The sequence below is a fragment of the Mesoplodon bidens genome (assembly GCF_964165515.1).
Source record: "Mesoplodon bidens genome assembly, chromosome: 18".
Taxonomy (NCBI): Eukaryota; Metazoa; Chordata; class Mammalia; order Artiodactyla; family Ziphiidae; genus Mesoplodon; species Mesoplodon bidens.
Genome location: NC_138175.1, coordinates 19,978,778 through 19,996,284, shown reverse-complemented (window position 1 = coordinate 19,996,284; position 17,507 = coordinate 19,978,778). Strand labels below are relative to the sequence as shown.

The following is a 17,507-nucleotide window of genomic DNA, read 5'->3' as shown; positions in this document are numbered from 1 at the left end:
GACCCGGCGCCGGGAGGCGGAGTAGGGCGGAGCGGGCGGCAAACGCAGCACTTTCCGCGGCTTTGACAAGCCCGCGGCGGCCGGGCCCAAGCGTTAAACGGGGCCGGGACTGCGCCATGCAGGAAGCGCCAGCCGCGCTGCCCACGGAGCCGGGCCCTAGCCCCGTGCCAGCCTTCCTTGGCAAGCTATGGGCGCTGGTGGGCGACCCGGGCACCGACCACCTGATCCGCTGGAGCCCGGTGAGGGCTGGGGCCTTTCGACTTCCTCCTCAGTGGTCCCCGGGATTCCTCCACGTCAGTGAACGTCCACGCTCACCCAATCCCTGCCTGGGACGGGGTTGAGGGTCCCTTGATTCAGCCGTCCAGGGTATGCGACGGCTTGGAGGGGGTATTCGAGATGGAGGTGAGGCGACTTCCTCCGGGCAGAGGAAAGGGTAGGAGCCTTCTGGAGGAGACCTAGAACCCCAAGGATCTTCCAGGTCATTTAGTTCCCACCCTGCCCATCAGACAGATTGGAACACAGAGGCCAGGAGAAGGGAAGGGCTGGGCCTGGTTCTAGCCCAGAGTCACATCGCGGGTCTGGGAGCCGTCCGGGGCTGGAACCCAGGTTTGGCCTCTGCTCTTCCTTTCAGAGAACCGAGTACGGAGCCTGGGTGGGCTGGGATAGAGATTGTGGTCGCCCCAGTCTAGGCCAGAGCTGGTTCTGGCCTGGCCTCGTCCCACGTCCCCACGAATGGCAGCCTCGGTCCCCAGAGTGAGTGCGAGTGTGTATGCGCGCGCGCGCCAGAGCGCTAGCTTGGCCGTGGGCGGGCACCGCTCACGGTGTCGTCTGTTTTCCGCCCGCACGGTGGGTGGGCGGGCGGCGTTCTCTACAGAGCGGGACCAGTTTCCTCGTCAGCGACCAGAGCCGCTTTGCCAAGGAAGTGCTGCCCCAGTACTTCAAGCACAGCAACATGGCGAGCTTTGTGCGGCAACTCAACATGTGTGAGTCCCTAGGGCCGGGCGGGACGCGGGCGTGGGTGACTTGGTGCGGGGGGACGGGGCAATTTACGCCCCCACGCCCTACTCCCTAGACGGTTTTCGGAAGGTGGTGAGCATCGAGCAGGGTGGCCTGCTGAGGCCGGAACGGGACCACGTCGAGTTCCAGCACCCAAGCTTCGTGCGCGGCCGAGAGCAATTACTGGAACGCGTGCGGCGTAAGGTGGGGGCGGCCTGCAGGAACCAGCAAACCCGGGTGGAGGTGGGACAGCTGTTTCCTGCGACTCTGACTTGAGGGTGCCTCCCACCTGCAGGTGCCTGCGCTGCGCGGCGACGACGGCCGCTGGCGCCCTGAGGACCTGGGCCGGCTTCTGGGCGAGGTGCAGGCTTTTCGGGGAGTGCAGGAGAGCACCGAGGCGCGGCTGCGGGAGCTCAGGCAGTGCGGGGGAGGGGGCGGAGGAGGATGGGGAGGGGAGGGGGGGTCTGGGCGAGGGGGCACTGGCTTCCAGGCGTTTCTGGGCAGCTCCTTCCTCTCTCGTGCCTTGGCGCCTCCATCAAGACCAATGGGCCGAGTTGAGGAAGTCTGTTGTCTATGGAAGGATGATCATCCGAGTGGGCGCGGGTTCAGGCCTGCCATTCTGTGGGGGGTGGTGACCGGGCGAACTCTCAGATGCCTCAGCACCCTCCCACGCCTTTCCCCCAGGCAGAACGAGATCTTGTGGAGGGAGGTGGTGACACTGCGGCAGAGCCACGGTCAGCAGCACCGGGTCATTGGCAAGGTGTTCCTCTCCCCCCACCCCACTTCTCTCTCTCACTCCTGAACGTACCACCCTCCCCCCCCCAGTCCTGGAAGCCACCTGGAGTGCCTCGTTAGGGTGGGGGCCAAGGTCCAAAGTATGAGTTAACCCTTTGCTTTCTCTTCAGCTGATCCAGTGCCTCTTTGGGCCACTTCAGGCGGGGTCCAGCAGCGCAGGAACTAAGAGAAAGCTGTGAGTGAGAAACCCAGGGACGCCTCCACCCCTTCCAGGACCCTCACAGAAGCCCAGGCAGGACTCCTTCTCCTCCAGAAGCCCCTTCATCTGGAATCCTCATTCTTTTCCCCTGCATTACAGTCTTCCTCACCCAATGGCCATGCCCCCAAGGGCCCCCTTCCAGGTCTTTCCCCCTCTACCCCCATCTCTACCACCAAAACCCCCACTCTCAGACTCCTGAGTTCCAGGACCTTAACCCCATATTTCCACCCCATCATCCCCTTACCCCTCACCCCAAAGCATCCCAACAGCAGAGGGTCTGGGTCTCAAACCATACTCCCTCCCTCCCCTCTCTACCCCCAAAGGGCCCCCATCTCTGGGGGGAGCCCCTTCTGCCTCCAGCATGTGACTGATGCCCTGGCAACAGGCCTCAGCTCTGCTGACTTGGCTGCTGGGGCCTGTGGGAGGGAGGTGGTGCAGGCTGAGGGGCATGGGAGATGAACCTACCCAGCCCCCTGCCTGTGCCCTGGCCACCCTGCACAGGTCCCTGATGCTGGATGAGGGGTGCCCAACACCAGCCAAATTCAACGCCTGCCCCCTACCTGGTGCCCTCCTGCAGGACCCCTACTTTATCCAGTCGGTAGGTTTTTGCTTCTCCTCTCTTCCCTAGAGCACAGCTCGGTTTATGGAGAGCCTGTTCCCTTTCCGCATTCCCCAAAAAGAAGAGAAGATGGAGGCCAGCATTCCCTCCCACCAGACCCAGGCTCCCCAGCATGGGCCCAGCCTCCTCCCTCAAACCTTCCCCCTTAGATCTAGCCCATGTGGTACTGGTTGGGTTCTGGCTTACCCTGTGGCTTGAGGTGAAGGGCTGGGCCTCATCTTCTACTTACAGCCTCTCCCAGAGACCACCCTGGGCCTCAGCAGCCCTCACAGGGCCAGGGGCCCCATCATCTCTGACATTCCGGAAGACTCTCCATCCCCTGAAGCAACCAGGCTTTCTCCCTCCAGTGGTGGCAGGAGGTAAGAGGGACAGGCGCTGCCCTCTGGGGAGCCTGTGGCTGAGGGCCTGGCAGCCCACATGGCTGTGGGGATGGGGGAGAGGTCAGTGCCAGGGTCTGGCTGAAGCTTTTCTCTGGTGCAGGGAGAAGGGCCTGGCACTGCTCAAAGAAGAGCCAGCCAGCCCAGGGGGGGAAGGCGAGGCCGGGCTGGCCCTGGCCCCAAACGAGTGTGGCTTCTGCGTGACAGCACCCCCACCCCTGCCTGTGGCTGTGGTGCAGGCCATCCTGGAAGGGAAAGGGAGCCTCAGCCCCGAGGGCCCCAGGAGTGCCCAGCAGCCTGAACAAAGAGGCCCCAGGGAGGTTCCTGACAGGTGAGCAGAGAGACCATTTTTGACTGTAAGCCCTGTGGGCCACTTCTGCAGCTAGATCAGCACTAACTAGCCCCCAGACTTCCCAGCCTTCTCTGCCCCTTGGTGGCTGGCTTGGGGAGGGGGGCGGCGTCCGTTGGGCACCACGGTCTCACCTGATTTCTCAGAGCTGCTCTAAGGAGTACCAGCTTCAGAGGACCCTAGAAAGTGGAAACATGTCAGTGGTAGGGCTCAGGAATCTGCATTTTAAATGCAACCACTGGGGTGCTTGTAAAGACTGTTAGAGTACACAACAGTTTAAGAACCACTGGTATTGATAATTGCATAGGGAGGGGACACAACCCAAACCTCAGGCGAAAAGCAGGAGGCAGAGGCACTCTCTGTGTGCCCCTCTATGTGTGTGTGTGGGGATCCTCTTCCAGCATTTTCTATATGTTGTCAGATTTAGATCCTGATGTATTCAGGTTCCTTGGGAACCTAATGGGGGGTGAGGTTGGGCACTGCAGGCCAACGGCAGTTTTCCGTGCACAGGGGGCCTCTGGACCTGGAGAGAGGAGCCCGGAGCCCGGAGAGTCTGTTGCCTCCAATGCTGCTTCGGGGCCCCCCTGAAAGTGTGGAGCCTGCAGGGCCCCTAGATGTGAGTACACCTTCAGCAGGGCAGGGGCATGGGGCTTGGTGGGGTCCAGCTGTTTGTGCAGCCTGGGGAGGACACCACTGACCCAGAGCTCCCCCTAGGTGCTGGGCACCAGCCTCCAAGGGCGGGAGTGGACTCTCATGGACTTAGACATGGAGCTGTCCCTGGTAAGACGGGGGTGGGGAGGGCAGGGGGGTTCAGGGTTATTCAGCCAAGCCCTTTAGTCCGCAGCTGTTCTCCCGCAGCCAAAGCCCCAGCTCCCCTCCCCAGCTGCTTCCTGGGGTTCTCTTATGCAGTTGCAGCCCTTGGTTCCAGAGAAGGGTGAGACTGAGCTGGCGGTCAAGGGGTTAAATTCTCCAGGGCCAGGTAATAATTGTGGTGACTCAGGACCTGGGGGAGGCTCTAAGGGGCCTGAGCTACCACGATTGTGTGGGCTGGGCAGTTGGTGTTTTGGAGGGAAATCCCCCGAGTCAGGCCGCTCTGCAGAGTACTGCTTAAGCTCCTTGAGCCACTGGAAGAGAGTGGGGAGGTTGAGAGTGGATGTTTCATCCTAACTGACTGGAGGGCAAGGCGAGTGAGGCTCTCCTTCCCTAAGAAAGGAGGCGACCGTTTCTCCCCGCTGAGCACAGCCCCACTCCTCCTAGGGAAGGACTCCATGCTGGGGGCACCACTCCTGCTGGATGTCCAAGCCGCTTTGGGAGGCCCAGCCCTTAGCCTGCCGGGAGCTTTAACCATTTACAGCACCCCTGAGAGCCGCGCCTCCTACCTGGGCCCAGGGGCCAATCCCTCCCCCTGAGAGCCCTCTCCACTCTGAAACCAGCCCGGCTGAGGGGCGGGCTGGCCGGCAGCACGCCCGGCTCGGCTTCCTTGAGCCCCTGCTGGAGGCTGAGTGAAGCCCCTCCTACTTTGGCAGCCCCTCTCCAATACCGAGCCCTGCATAAAACTGCGTTTTTTTCTGTGTTTCTGGTCTCTTCTCTACCGACCATGGAGCACAGAAGTCATGGGTGGTGGGCGACTTGGCATTCGTAGCAGCGTCCAGATCCTAGGGCTTTAATCTTTAATCGAGGAACCCTTGAAGGGTGGAGGTGCTTGGGGAGCCTGCCCCTAGTTCTCCTGCTTAGGCCCCATCCTCCGGGTCCGAATCCAGGGCTGGCGCGTGGCCACTGCGACCTCCGGGAAGCGGGGGCCTTGGGGGTCACACCCAGCACTGCAGTGCATCCGTTCTGTGAGCCTGGGTAAGGTGGTCCTCTCTGAGCCTTGTCTGTGACAGGCAGAGATGGGTCGACGAGAGGATAGGTGTAAAACGCCTGGGAATTGCCGGGGTACTTGGGGCCGCGGGCTTAACTGTTCCCTCCCTGACTCATCCGGCGCGCTCGGGGTGAAGAGGGAAAGCAGACTACGTGTACGAGCCCAGGCGGTACGCGGCCTCTGCGGCCTGCCTCCCCGTGTCCCGGGAAGAACGGCCCCCTTTCCCCACCCCCTCCCGGTTCCCGGCAGCCCTGGCCGTCCCGCCCCCCGCTGCAGCTGCTGCTTCCATCTCCACCCCGCCCGGCCCTTTCTGCCTCGTCATCTCCTGCCCCGCCGAGGCTCGACCCGTGAGTGGGGCCGCCAGGAGCGCACGGACCGGGAGCCCCCCCGCCCCGACCCCCGGCTGCGGTAGGGAAGAGAAACTGAGTTTGGGCAAAATCCGCGCCCCACCAAAACCAGCCGCGCCCGAAGGAGGTCTGTGAGCCCCGCCCCTCGGCAGGACTCTAGCTCCGGGGCTGGGTGGAGGGGAGTTAAGGGTTCGCACGTGCGCAAAGGCTCCCGCAGTTTTACACCACCTTCGCTCCCTAGCAAAAGGACGCTCGGGGAGCGAGGTGGGGAGGGCGGCAGAGACCCCCTCCACGCCTCGTAACTGGAGCTGCCTGGTGCGCCGGGAAGGATCTGGGCTGTGACCACTGAAGGAGATAACTTCGGTATTCACTTCTGAGCATTGAGTTTCAGGGAGAGGACCCGGACCAGCTGGGGTCTCTGCACCCCAGACAGGACAGAGGACAGGACTCGGGGTAACGGAAGGAGGAGGCTAACATGAAAAGAACTTGGGGAGGCGTGAGAGAGAAGGAGGGGCCAGTCTAATCTTCCCCCTCCCTCTGCACCTGTACAGATGGGTTCTGTCCTCTCTCGCTTCCTGCACTCGATTTGGGGGACAGGCTTTGGAAGCCTCAAGTGAAGAGGGCGGAGGATCCACAGTACACAGTGCAGTGATGTCAGCCTAGTGGTGAGGGTATATGTTGTTCACTGGGGTACAGAGGAGGAGGAACCAGTCTACTTGTGGGACACTCAGGCATTGGGGTGGATGAGGGGACATTTAAGTCTTGGAGGATGGATCCACAGCATGGGGGGAGGAAAGGGCATTCCAGGCCTAGGCAACAGCATCGACAAAGTTTGGGAAGTGCCAGTATTGAGTGGTGGAGGGAAGTGGGGGAAAGCCTGGCTGTCCAGGGGGTGGGAAGTGAACAGATAGTCTGGATTCTCTCTGATAAGCTGTGGGGGTGGGGGGGGACAGGTAGTTACGGCTGACATTTTGCTTGGCAGGAGACCTTGTAGTTCAGGCTGGAGCAAGTCAGATTCCACTTCTGCCACTTGATCGCTCTGAGCCTGTCCCCTTATCTGTAAAATGGGGACAAAAGCCCTACCCCAGAGAGTTGTCAAAGTCACTGTTCTGTGGGGGTGATGGGATAGGAGTGAGCGGTACTCAGAGAGACTATTATAGGAGATGAGGTGACCATAGAGGAGTTGAGGGAGATGCTGATAACTCACTGAGAAGTGGAGGAGCAGCATTTGTCCCTAACGGGACATGAAGGGAGAGAGAGGGGTAAAGAGTAGTCCTGGTCTCTGCTCATAGCCTGGGGGAAGGACTGACACTTCAGTATGGCTAGGAGGGGTGAAATGACCAGGGAGGCATAGCATGACACCAGGTAGTGAGACCTGGGAAGCAGGATGGGGGCTAGTGCCAAATCCTAGACCTAGAACCAGGTAAGGAGGTAAAGGAGGGACCCCAAAGAGAGGACGAGACCCAGGAGGGTGTTTTGTGGACAAAGCCAAGGCCAGGGGAGATGGGCTGAGAGGGGGAGTGGTCCAGGGCCTGACCTAATTGCCCTCAATGCCAGGGGCCTTGCAGCCTGGGTCAGGCCACCCAGGAGGAGATGGGCCATTGTCCTTGTTTGTCAGTAAATGTACAAAGCAGATTAATTTCTGCCTAACACCTGCTGTTTGGGAGAGACTGCCTCTCAAAATGGGAGGATCTACGGAGGAAAACAGTGAAAATTCAATATTTGCTGGTAGCTTTTATGAGTTGGGCCCTGGGTACTTAAAGATGATGGCTGTAAATCATTCCCAGGGCAGCAGGGAGACAGTTTGGCCTCAGGTGATGTCAGGAGATCTTGGTCAGAGCTAAGACTCAAGAGAATTCAGGTATCCCTGCTCAGGTATTAGAACCAGGAGAGACCATGAGATCACTTTGGGGTTACAACATGGTGGTGGCACTGGTGAGGTGGTGCAGGGGCAGGGCCTGTCCTGGAAGGATGGACCTCAGGATAAGGGGTCTGGACTTCCTCCAGTGGGTGAGAGGAGCAGCGGAGGCTCTTAGCACTTCAGGATCTGGGAGGGGGGTGGATTCGGGGCTCTGCAGGGTCTAGGATGGAAGTGAAAGGCTAGACTAAGTAAGTGGTGAGGTTGACAGATAATTGGACAGACTGGGAAGAACTTGACTGCAAGCTGGGTGTGGGGTATCAGGATCAGTTGTAGGTCTTTCTGCCTGTTAAGTTGGGGAAGCAGGCTGGGAAAGAGAAGTTAGTTTGGATAAACTGGGTCTGAATCTATCGCAGGATCTGCAGGTGGCAGGGGCTCAGGAGGGAGGACATGCTTGGGGAGAGCTGTCAGAGTAGATAAGGGTCCTTGGATAGCCACAGTTAACAATTATGGACTGAAGGAGGAGCCTGAGGAGACGGGACAGAAGAGGCCAGGGAGGCAGGAGGACGGATCCTGTGCTGCACTATGGAGCTGGCCGGCCGCTGACTGCCGAGATCGAGGTGAACTTAGACCCCAGTCACGGGTGTTCACTGGGGCCCTGGGAGAGAGGTGAAGGTCAGGGGAGCTCCGGCCCCCACTACCTCTCTCCCCCCACCTCCCATGCAGCCCCCACCATGGGCAACACGCAGGAGAGGCCATCAGAGACGATCGACCGCGAGCGGAAACGCCTGGTAGAGACGCTGCAGTCGGACTCGGGGCTGCTGCTGGATGCGCTGCTGGCACGGGGCGTGCTCACCGGGCCCGAATACGAGGCGTTGGACGCGCTGCCTGATGCCGAGCGCAGGGTACGCCGCCTGCTGCTGCTGGTGCAAAGCAAGGGCGAAGCCGCCTGCCAGGAGCTGCTGAGCTGCGCCCAGCGAACCGTGCGCGCGCCCGACCCCGCCTGGGACTGGCAGCACGTGGGCACGGGTGAGAGCGCGCGCGGGGGCGGGGCCTAGGTCAGAGGAGGGGGCGTGGCGTGGGAGCACGGAGTTGAGGTCTTCCCCAAAGACCCGCACGTGTGCAGAGGAAACCTCAGAGGGGTAAAATGAGCCTGAGACACTCCCACCTCCGCCGCAGGCTACCGAGAACGAAGCTACGACCCTCCATGCCCAAGCCACTGGACTCCTGAGGCAGCTGACTCAGGGACCGCATGCCCCTGGCTGCCCAGAGCTTCAGATTGCGATGAGGCCCGGGGTCCTGAGGACTCCGAGGCAGCGCAATCCGGAACCCTCGAGGAAACTGAGCCAGAGCTGGAAGCTGAGACCTCTGAAGGGGCTGAGCCGGAGTTGGAACCCCAAATGGATCCGGAACCAGAGCCAGGGACAGAACCAGAGCCAGAACTGGAGCCGGAGCCCGACCTAGAGGCTGGGGACGAATCTGAAGGTGTGAGGCCGACCAAACCTGGCGGGAGGGCGTGGCCTGGGAGGCGGAGGGGGGGCTCCACCTGACTGACCACACCTCTTCCGTCATCTCTAGATTCCTGAAAGCCTTAACGCTGACAGGCCGCTCCTCGCCCTAGCAGGATGGGATCTAGGATCCTGCCCTGCTGGGGTCAGATGCCACGAAGGCTCCATCTGTCCCAGTACCACTGAAAGTGAATAAACTCTGGAGGGTCAGCTTGGACTCTGTGATTCTGGCTCTTTGCCCAGGAACTAGGGTGTGGATTTGTACCTCTAGGTCCCAATGACCTGGGCAGCCCTATGCCCACGGCCCAGTCCTCAACCCCTTTCCATCCTCAATAGCCCAAGCTGTACCCCTGGAGACCCCAGACCCAGGTTCCCAGTGGGACAAGGGCCAGACCCTTGGGCCCTGCTCCACAGCCCTTTTATCCTCGTGAACCATTTGGGGACATGTGTAGTCACCAGCCCCACCTCATGAAAGCCCCTAGGCCTGGCACAAAGAGCCAGGAAAAGGGTACATCTTTCCACTTAGAGAGGGCTCGAGCTCACCACCTTGGGAAGTGAGATTAGAAAGAGAAAGGGATCTCAAGTAGGCAGAGCCCACACAGTTCATTGTAATTGTTTTAATTGTCTGGCTTTTCTCGGGACTGGGAGCTCACTGAGGGTTGTGACCAGTTAACTGGTACACAGAAGGCGCTCTATACATATTCACTGACTAAATGAATAAGGACTTTCCAGCTGTGTTTCCAAGTTTTCAGATGGGAAAACTAAGGCCAAGGAAGGGAGTAGGACAGGGTCAACCTCACACAGCTGAGTCTGAGGTGAAACGAAGCAACAATCATCTTGGCACCTCTCCTGGTCTAGGAGGGGCTCAGAACTAGGAACAACGAGGGGCCTGCCCCTCAGGCTTGATTGTGGCTGCTGCCAGGCTATGCCAACCTCTGCCAGAGACCAGCTGTGAGCATGTGGACAAAGACAGGGACAGTAGAGGCCAGTGCAGGGGATGAAGGCAGGGCCAGGTGAGCTCTTGGCTTGATTCACAAGGGGTGTGTGTGTGTGTGTGTGTGTATGTGTATGTGTGTATATGTGAGTGGAGCTAGGAACAGTCGGTGCCTTCCAGAGGAGCCCTGTTCCCTCCACCGAACCTTCAGAAGCTGCTGCGTCCCAGCCCCAGTAAGTAGAGCACATAAATAAGGAATAAATACATGACAGTGGGAGAGGCAAAATGCTGGAAAGCACACCCCAGCCCAGCTGGGTCTCTACTACCAGGATCCCTGCTCCTTGAGTCTGTGTGAAAGCCAGGACCTCAGGCTCAGGCAATCACCCCAGAAGAAGGGAGATCCCCACCAGGACCCAGTGAGAGGTAGACAGCATGAAAGCTGAAGGAGCACCAAGGGGCCAGGTGGGGGAGGAAGAGACTGGAGTATGCAGACACCCAAAGCCATCTCATGCAAGAACAAGTTTCTACTCCCAAGCCACGGCCCCCATCCCCATCCATTCTCAGCTTCCCTCCTGCCCCCAGGCTTTTCCTCTGCTCAAAAGGCAGCTGGAGACAGGAGGGCAGATTTAGTTTGCCGGACATGCTGCTGTTGGCCTTCAGGGTCCAGGGAGGCTAGCAAGGGACACAAACTCTCTGCTGTTGCCTCTCCTCCCTCCTGAAATGCTTCTGCCCTCCCCATTCCCAAGAAACACGCAGGCTGTGGAAGCACAGAGCAGCCAGCTTCATGTTCTGGGGGCTGATCTGGAGCCCTGTTTCCAGGGCCTCTGCCTGCAGGCCTCAACCAGTATCAGTCATCAGGCAGCAGGCGGCCCAGCTCTTTCTCATCCAGCCGGTTGGTGGCCATGATGTGCTCCAGCTGCTGCCGGTAGCGTGCTAAGTCCTGCATGAAGTGGGGCACCCGGGTGTCGTCCAGCACCCCATGGGGTCGAAGGTGATCTACATCCTCATAGGACACCTGCAGGAAGAAAGCTGGGCCTCAGGAGTAGGCAGGGTGCCCTGGCTTTCAGGCAGCTGGTCCCAGCTCTCTTGCAATGGCCCATAGCCCTTTGCTCCTGGAACGCCTCCCTCTCCCCTCCTGATCCACTCCCAATGTTACGTACCCTGAGGCTCAGTCCCGGGTGTTTGCTCTTTCTCTCAACACCTTCCTTTATCATCGATGTCCTACAACCTCACTCCTGTCTCCAGTCCAGCTTCCCCCTCACCTCCAAACCTAGGTATCCAACTGCCTTCTGAACGCCTTCCCTGGGATATCCCTCAGGCACCTCAGACTCCCCATATCCAGCATTACTGAGTGCCAGCTTACGCCATCCCCACCCTCCTCACGGTCCCCTAGGTCACATTCCAGGTGGGGGCTTGGAATCTGTCACCCTCCCACTCAGAGTGGCCACTGAGTTAAAAAGATCCACTCTCTGAAGATCTCTCCAGCTTGCCGCTTCCTCTCCAACTGCATGGCCCCTGCTGGCTTATGCCAGACCATCATCAATTCTGCAAAAGTGATTGGAAAGGCCTCCTCCTTCTCCCCCTGCACTCCCTTCCCTAGGCCTCTCCTCCCATATGACAGAGGGAGCCTTCTAAAGCAAACCACCTGTGCCACTCTTCTGCTCAAAGCTCCTAGGATTCCCCATTGCTTTGGATGAAATTCGACTTCCTCAGCCTGGCACAAATACCCAGGGCCAAGGACTTGTTCCCCGGCCATTTCTCCGGCCTCCTTCCCCAGGCCTTCCTGACTCTGCTCCCTTGGCCTGGAATGCTCTCACCTCCTCTGAAGTGTAGTGTCTACGCACACGCCTGTGGGCTGGCTCAAGCACCTATATTGGCTGCCAGACTGTCATTTCACCTCCTGTGCTCACATCCACCCACGCTCCCCCCATCAGAGAGGCCTGGCACCCAGTCCTCAGCTGAGTTCCCATCAGAGGCTCAGGGAATACTGCAGTGAGGGGGAGAGCTGGCTGGGCCCTCTAAAGGCGCGTGGTCCCTCACCTTGCCCAGCGAGGTCAGTAGCGGGAAATCGATGGTCTGGCGATGCCGCAGAATGCGCACGATGCCATCCAGGTACACCTGATCCTTGCTGAAGCAGCCTGTGGACACGGGAGGGCCGTGAGCCCTAGGCCCAAAGCCCCACCTGCACCCCCCCGCACGCTGCCACAGATCAGGACACTCCCCACCGCACAGGCGCCCACCGGGCAGCGAGGTGTCGGTCTGGCCGCGCTTGGCACGCACGCAGTACTCCCAGCGCACGTCGGCGTCCTGCACGTAGCGCGCCAGGTCCTGGAACAGCTGGCGGAAGGACATGTGCGCGGCGCGGTGGATGGTGTAGTAGAGCAACGCGGCGCGCCACAGGAAGGGCTGCTTGCGGAACAGCACACTGTGCAGGCTGGCCAGGCCCTCCTCGGTGGGGTTCGCTGGCCGCAGCCCATACTGCAGCCGGCCCTCGGCGCTGTGCCACGGCTGCCGCGCGTTGTTCACGCCCCGCAGGTAGTGGGTACCTGTGGGGTGGGCGAGGGAGAGGCTGCGCTGGGCCGCGCATCCAAGGGACCCTCCTGCCCGGCCTGGGTCCTGGTCCACCCAGCTGGACCTCTAGCTGGCGACCCACATATCCTCATGCCTCTAAACTCAGGCTCTTACACAAGTCCCCTCCACCCCAAACTCATACTCACCCAACCCCAGGCAGCCTGAAGACTCTCCTCAGGTGAACTCACACCCAAGGATCCAGAGTCTCACATACATGAACCCTCCCTCACCCGTCCAGGGCTACACACACACACACGAACTCTCCCAAACTCACACCGCCCCCTAAGCCCCCAGAGAGGTGCAGGAACTCACACACTACCCCAGCCCCACATCCTGCATGCCCATATCATGCTGATGTCCCCAGCAAAAACCACCTTTTGCCCAGAGCAACAGGATTCTTGAGGAGGAGGGACAGACAGAAAAGAATAGTAATTAGTGTCCCATGCTCGTTTTTCCAGCCTGGCCCTATCCCCTCCTAAACCCAGCTGTGTGTGTCTTCAGCTAATTCCATTCCCAGGATCCGAACTTCCACCCACCGGGGAGGGCCTGCATGTTGGCTGGGCTTGTGGGACCCTTAGGGCTCTCCCTCTGGCTTGTCTGGGCCTCAGCAGTCTTGCCCCACTGTCAAGGGAAATCATAGAGGAAGGAGAGGGAGGAAAAGATACCCAGAAGGAACAAGAAATGAGGGTGAGCCCAGAGAGTGGGCTGGCATGTTCTGGCCTATGTCTGTGAGCCAGAGGAAGGAGGTAGCTGCTCATGAAGGGAAGGGGCCCATCCTCCGGAGGGAAGGGGAAGAAAGAGAGGGGGTGGGGTTACTGGAGACCCTCACTTCCCCGCCTTGTCCCAGCCCCCTCTCACCCCTACCCGCCCACCCGCCTACCCACACCCTGACCTATCTCGTGCCGCAGCATGCCCTCCAACCAATACTGGCGGGCTCCAGTCAGGTTGATGGCCAATGTTGGTCGGCTGTTCTCCACCATCATCACTGCCTGGGACAGCAGGTCCTCACTCAGCTGCACCACAACCTGCAGGCGGCAGAGCCCTGAGCCATGGCCACCAGCCCAGGGGCCAGTGTGCAGGCGGACCCACTGATGCCACAAGGCAGCCAGGCTGGACACTTGGCCACAACACCCACCCTTCCCCACCTCTGCTTGGAGCCAGCTCCCACCTTACTGGGGCAGGGGCAGGGCTTGCCCGAGGTCACTAGCTCCATCAGTGTAGAGCTGGGCCTGGCATTGCCCACTCAGCAGCCTGGTTTGGAGCATGTGGAAAAGGGGCCTCGCAGGCAGGGCGAACTCACCTCCCCAGCGCAGCCCTCCTTCTGCATGTATTTGCGCACAATGGACCAGATCTGGCACTTGGTCAGCAGCTGGCCCCCAGTCGCAGCCTCAAAGTGTTCATAGGTACCAAACTTCTCCAGGACAGCCTCAATGATGCCAACTGCCTGCACAAAGGGCCACGGTGGCAGGTCAGGCCAGGCCTCTCAGGTGGTAGGGCCAGCGTGAGGTGGGCAGTCTGGACTGACCTGATGGAGGAACTGTCCAGAGGCCTCACAGTACTTCTCCAGCACAGCCGTAGGCATGGGCTCCTGGTACTCGAACTGTGGGTTGTAGGTGTAATGGGACTGGAAGAACTTGTCCCGCTCACGGTCCATGTTGGTTGGCCGCAGAGCCACCAACATGCAGGGGCTCTTGCTGGCACCACGGCCTGCATCCTTTCGAGTCTTCGCAATGTGAGGCAGGGAGGCCGCGGGCCGCAGGGTGCCCCCACCTGGGGCCCGTCCCCGTCCAGGTGGCACCCGACCCTGGCTGCTGCCCCCCCGCCGGCCAATACTGTTTACGGTGTAGGTGCTCTCACTGCGACGCATGTGGCCACGGTGGCCCAAGTGCAGCTCTGAGAAGGGCTGCAGCACAGGCCGGGGCCGCAGGGCTGAGCGGACTGAGAGAGCCAGGGGCAAGGCCAGGGACCGAGGCCAGGGGTACAGTTCTGTCCCATCTCGGTCTGAGGGCCTCAGCCTACGGCCCAAGGATGAGGGACTGGATGGCGGGCTGGGGGGTGCCTGCTCATACACCTGATCCCCTGAGTCCAGCACCATTCTGTCCTGGTGGTCACATCCAGCTGGGTCACTCCAACTCCCCACGCGGTCGACTTCTGGAGACACAGAAAGGCATGTGGAGGCCAGCATGAGTGGGTGTGGCCTGAGGACCAGCAGGCCCTGTGCTCCATCCACACTACCCTTGCTGGGCCTTTGGTGGGCCCAGGACCTGACGCCAGGTTCTAACCTGACCCCTCACCTCCACCCTAGTGTCCATCCCCTCCAGCAGGCTCACCCAAGCAAGCTGGACTGGGGGAAAGCAAGAGGAAGAGTCTCATACACCCAGCTAGATGGTGGCTACTCAAATCCCCTTAGACTGTGAGCTTCTGAGAGCAAGGCCTAAGCCCCTATTCATGATTCTAACCCCTGTGCTCAGTGCCCACCCAGACTGGGAGTTTGATACAGTGTAGCCGCAGCTGCCAGGATGACAGGTGAGGGGGTCTCACTACCTTCTACCTGCCTTCTACCTATGGCATTTTCTCAGTCTCACCCCGCCCCTCCCACCTGGCTCCATCCACTTCCTCCAGCCCATTGGGATTAGGCCTCCGTCAGTTTGAATGCCTGCAGGCCCCTTGCTTATGCTAGTCCCTCCACCTGGAATGCTCTCTCTCCCTGGGCCATCTGCTCAAATCCAAATTAGAATCAGCTTTTGGTGAGCAGAGGGAAACTGCAGCAAATCCAAGCCAATCCCTGGTCTGTCCCCTAGAGTCATCTTCCTAGTGGTCATCCAAGGCCAGTGTCGGGACACTCACCCCTGACTCTATACCAGGGCTCAGTCCAACCCAGTCTCTCCCCAGAGACTGACTGAAGGCTCCAGCCTCCAAACTCTCCTGCCTGCTCAGGGACACAAGTCCAGCATTTCTCTCCTTTCCTACATCTCCTGCACCATCAATCTCTTCCTCTCTACTGGATTCTTCCCATCAGTATAAACACATGTTGTTATTTCTCCATCTTAAAAAAACAAAACAAAACCCTCACTTGGCCCCACACGCTTCCAGCTCCACTGCATCTCCCTCCAGCGGTTTCCTAGGGCAACACAACACCTCAAGTCGTCTATACTCAAGTCTCCAATCCCTTCTTTCCTGTTCTCTCTTCAATTTCACGACAAGTGGGGGCTTTTGTCCCCCACTCTCTATCAAAACTGATCTGACCAAGGTCACCAATGATCTTCATATTGACCAGCAGAATTTGACAAAGTTAATGACTTCATCTTGGCTTGGCCATGTTCTCCACTTGGTTCCCAAATACACTGGAACATGGTTCTCCCACCTCACTGGCTGTTTGTTCTTGGTCTTACTTGCTGGTAATCCCTATCTTTCTGACCTCGTGACACTGTAATGTCCAGAACTTGGAGAATTCTCTCCTCTTCTCCGTTTATGCTCACTCCCTAGGTGATCTCATCCACTCTCGTGGTTTTAAATATGTCAGCCCAAACTTCTTCCGTGAACTTCAGACTAGTGTTGCCAGTTCTCCATTCAACATCTTTACTTGAACGTCTAACAGGTATCAAACTGAACATGTCCCCCGTCTGGACTGCTTTCCCCTCATATAACTGCAGGGGTCACTCTCACTTTCCTCAGATTTCTGTACAAATATCTTGTTAGAAAAGCCTCCCTAACACACCCTCTATAAAATAAACCTACCCTAGACGCTCTCCACCACAACCTCCCCTTCTCCACAATATTGTCCTATGATGCAGTTATCACCATCTGAAGTACAGTACGAGTTGAGCATTATCTGTTTTCTCCTTTTAAGTGTTCCCAGCTGTGTCCCCAGAACAGGTGCTTAATAAAGGAATGAAACCAAGAGCCCTTGTCCTTCTCAGAACTGGAATCATACCTTCCCTGCACTTTGCTTCCCCATCTAGTTCTGATCCCCTCCCGCTCCTCCCGGCACTCTGCCTAGTGACAAGCTGCTGGAAAAGATTTCAGGCCTCAGGCTTCCCTCCCCTCAACTAACTATACACTTTTCTGGATTCCTCACTGGTCTCCGGGCCTCTGCTTGTACTAATTCCTTTCATCTCCACTTCTTTCATTTGACCTACCTCTTTGCAATTACCAGAATATGCTTGTTTCTTTCATGTCTCAGGTCCTTCTGCCAAGAATGCCCTCCCAATGTCTCCCCGTGGCAAACTCCTTAACCATTCTTCAGGACTTGGTTTAGGCTTCATTTCCTCCGGGAAGCCTTCCCAGCGTCTTAGAGGTTCCCAGTGCCCAGGCGGCTTCTTTACCATCCTAGGCTGTCACTGTTGGAGCCTAGGCCCGTGTCCCCCCATCATACCCTGAACTCCCTGAGGGCAGGGACGGTTCTGATTCACCCCCATGACCAAAGTAGCCAGCTCTAGATGCAGACTGAATGAAAGATGGTTGTGGGAGGAGCCCAGGCTGAAGGCGGAGTCTGGTGATAAATGAGAGGGTGTGGCCTGCGCCAATAAGAAACTCCGGGAGAGGATAACGTGGAAGAGGAGCCAATGGGGACTGGGAGATCGAGGAGGGGCGTGACCTCCAGCCAATAAGAGGCGGGGGATGGGGCAAAGGGAGTGCCCAATGGAGGGCGGGGCCGGAGGACAATGGAGCGGGGTTCCCTGGTAGATGAGGAGGGGTCGCATCGAACGCCTTCTCGGCCTCTCGGGGGTGGGGGGATTCCGTCCGCGTGCCGCGCCCCCACCTGTTCAATCCTCTTCTCGCCGCCGCCGTTCCCGCTCCGCAACCCCGGCCGCCGGCTGCCCAGCCCTCGGGAGCAGACCCTGGTGACGCACGCACTCGGGCGCGCGCACGCTCAGACGAAGGCGCGCGGATCACGTCAATCTCCGCGGCCTCAAGCGCCCGAGGACATGGCTGGGGGTGGGGCCAGGCAGAGCAGGAGGGGGTCCGCCATCGGGTCACGCCCCTGGGTGGGGTGTTGTCTTAAGCCCGCCCCCTCCGCCTCCGTAGTTGGACTCAGCAGTCGCGCGGGAGACGCGAGCTCGCTGCCGGTGCACGGACACGTGGGGATGTAG

General features: G+C 59.3%; 2 protein-coding genes across 9 annotated transcripts; one reads left to right on the top strand and one right to left on the bottom strand.

Annotated features, from left to right (window-relative positions):
• Positions 1–70: 70 nt before the first annotated feature.
• On the top strand, positions 71–9,126 carry LOC308606535 (heat shock factor protein 4). 7 transcript variants are annotated; one of them, XM_081217483.1, is made up of 16 exons: positions 99–239; positions 875–983; positions 1,073–1,200; positions 1,292–1,416; positions 1,681–1,756; positions 1,902–1,966; positions 2,492–2,588; positions 2,841–2,968; positions 3,090–3,317; positions 3,846–3,951; positions 4,050–4,115; positions 4,245–4,314; positions 5,446–5,670; positions 8,128–8,430; positions 8,581–8,886; positions 8,980–9,126. In XM_081217483.1, the coding sequence occupies exons 1-16, from the start codon at positions 117–119 to the stop codon at positions 8,985–8,987; spliced, it is 2,163 nt and encodes a 720-aa protein (XP_081073609.1). In that variant the 5' UTR covers positions 99–116; the 3' UTR covers positions 8,988–9,126. The 7 variants fall into 7 exon arrangements, with proteins under 7 accessions (XP_081073610.1, XP_081073614.1, XP_081073615.1 ...); XM_081217484.1 differs by lacking the exons at positions 5,446–5,670; positions 8,128–8,430; positions 8,581–8,886; positions 8,980–9,126 and adding an exon at positions 4,593–4,908 and having other exon boundaries at positions 71–239; XM_081217488.1 differs by lacking the exons at positions 5,446–5,670; positions 8,128–8,430; positions 8,581–8,886; positions 8,980–9,126 and adding an exon at positions 4,593–4,908 and having other exon boundaries at positions 71–239; positions 2,827–2,968; positions 3,194–3,317.
• Positions 9,127–9,161: 35 nt separating this feature from the next.
• MATCAP1 (microtubule associated tyrosine carboxypeptidase 1) lies at positions 9,162–17,252 on the bottom strand. 2 transcript variants are annotated; one of them, XM_081217509.1, is made up of 7 exons: positions 17,177–17,252; positions 13,940–14,565; positions 13,715–13,858; positions 13,307–13,439; positions 12,084–12,389; positions 11,884–11,981; positions 9,162–10,858 (listed from the first exon to the last, which is right to left on the bottom strand). In XM_081217509.1, exons 2-7 carry the CDS (start codon positions 14,507–14,509, stop codon positions 10,691–10,693), a joined length of 1,419 nt encoding a protein of 472 aa, XP_081073635.1. In that variant the 5' UTR covers positions 14,510–14,565; positions 17,177–17,252; the 3' UTR covers positions 9,162–10,690. The 2 variants fall into 2 exon arrangements, with proteins under 2 accessions (XP_081073635.1, XP_081073636.1); XM_081217510.1 differs by having other exon boundaries at positions 10,775–10,858; positions 12,124–12,389.
• Between the last annotated feature and the right edge of the window lie 255 nt (positions 17,253–17,507).

Excerpts from the sequence above, each read along its gene's own strand:
- MATCAP1 (XM_081217509.1), bottom strand. The coding sequence starts at position 14,509 with ATGGTGCTGGACTCAGGGGATCAGGTGTATGAGCAGGCACCCCCCAGC. Across the intron at positions 13,859-13,939 it reads CTGGACAGTTCCTCCATCAG|GCAGTTGGCATCATTGAGGC; the intron begins GTCAGTCCAGAC and ends CCCTTTGTGCAG. Across the intron at positions 10,859-11,883 it reads TACTGACCTCGCTGGGCAAG|GTGTCCTATGAGGATGTAGA; the intron begins GTGAGGGACCAC and ends TTCTTCCTGCAG.
- LOC308606535 (XM_081217483.1), top strand. The coding sequence starts at position 117 with ATGCAGGAAGCGCCAGCCGCGCTGCCCACGGAGCCGGGCCCTAGCCCC. Across the intron at positions 1,757-1,901 it reads AGCACCGGGTCATTGGCAAG|CTGATCCAGTGCCTCTTTGG; the intron begins GTGTTCCTCTCC and ends CTTTCTCTTCAG. Across the intron at positions 4,116-4,244 it reads TAGACATGGAGCTGTCCCTG|TTGCAGCCCTTGGTTCCAGA; the intron begins GTAAGACGGGGG and ends TCTCTTATGCAG.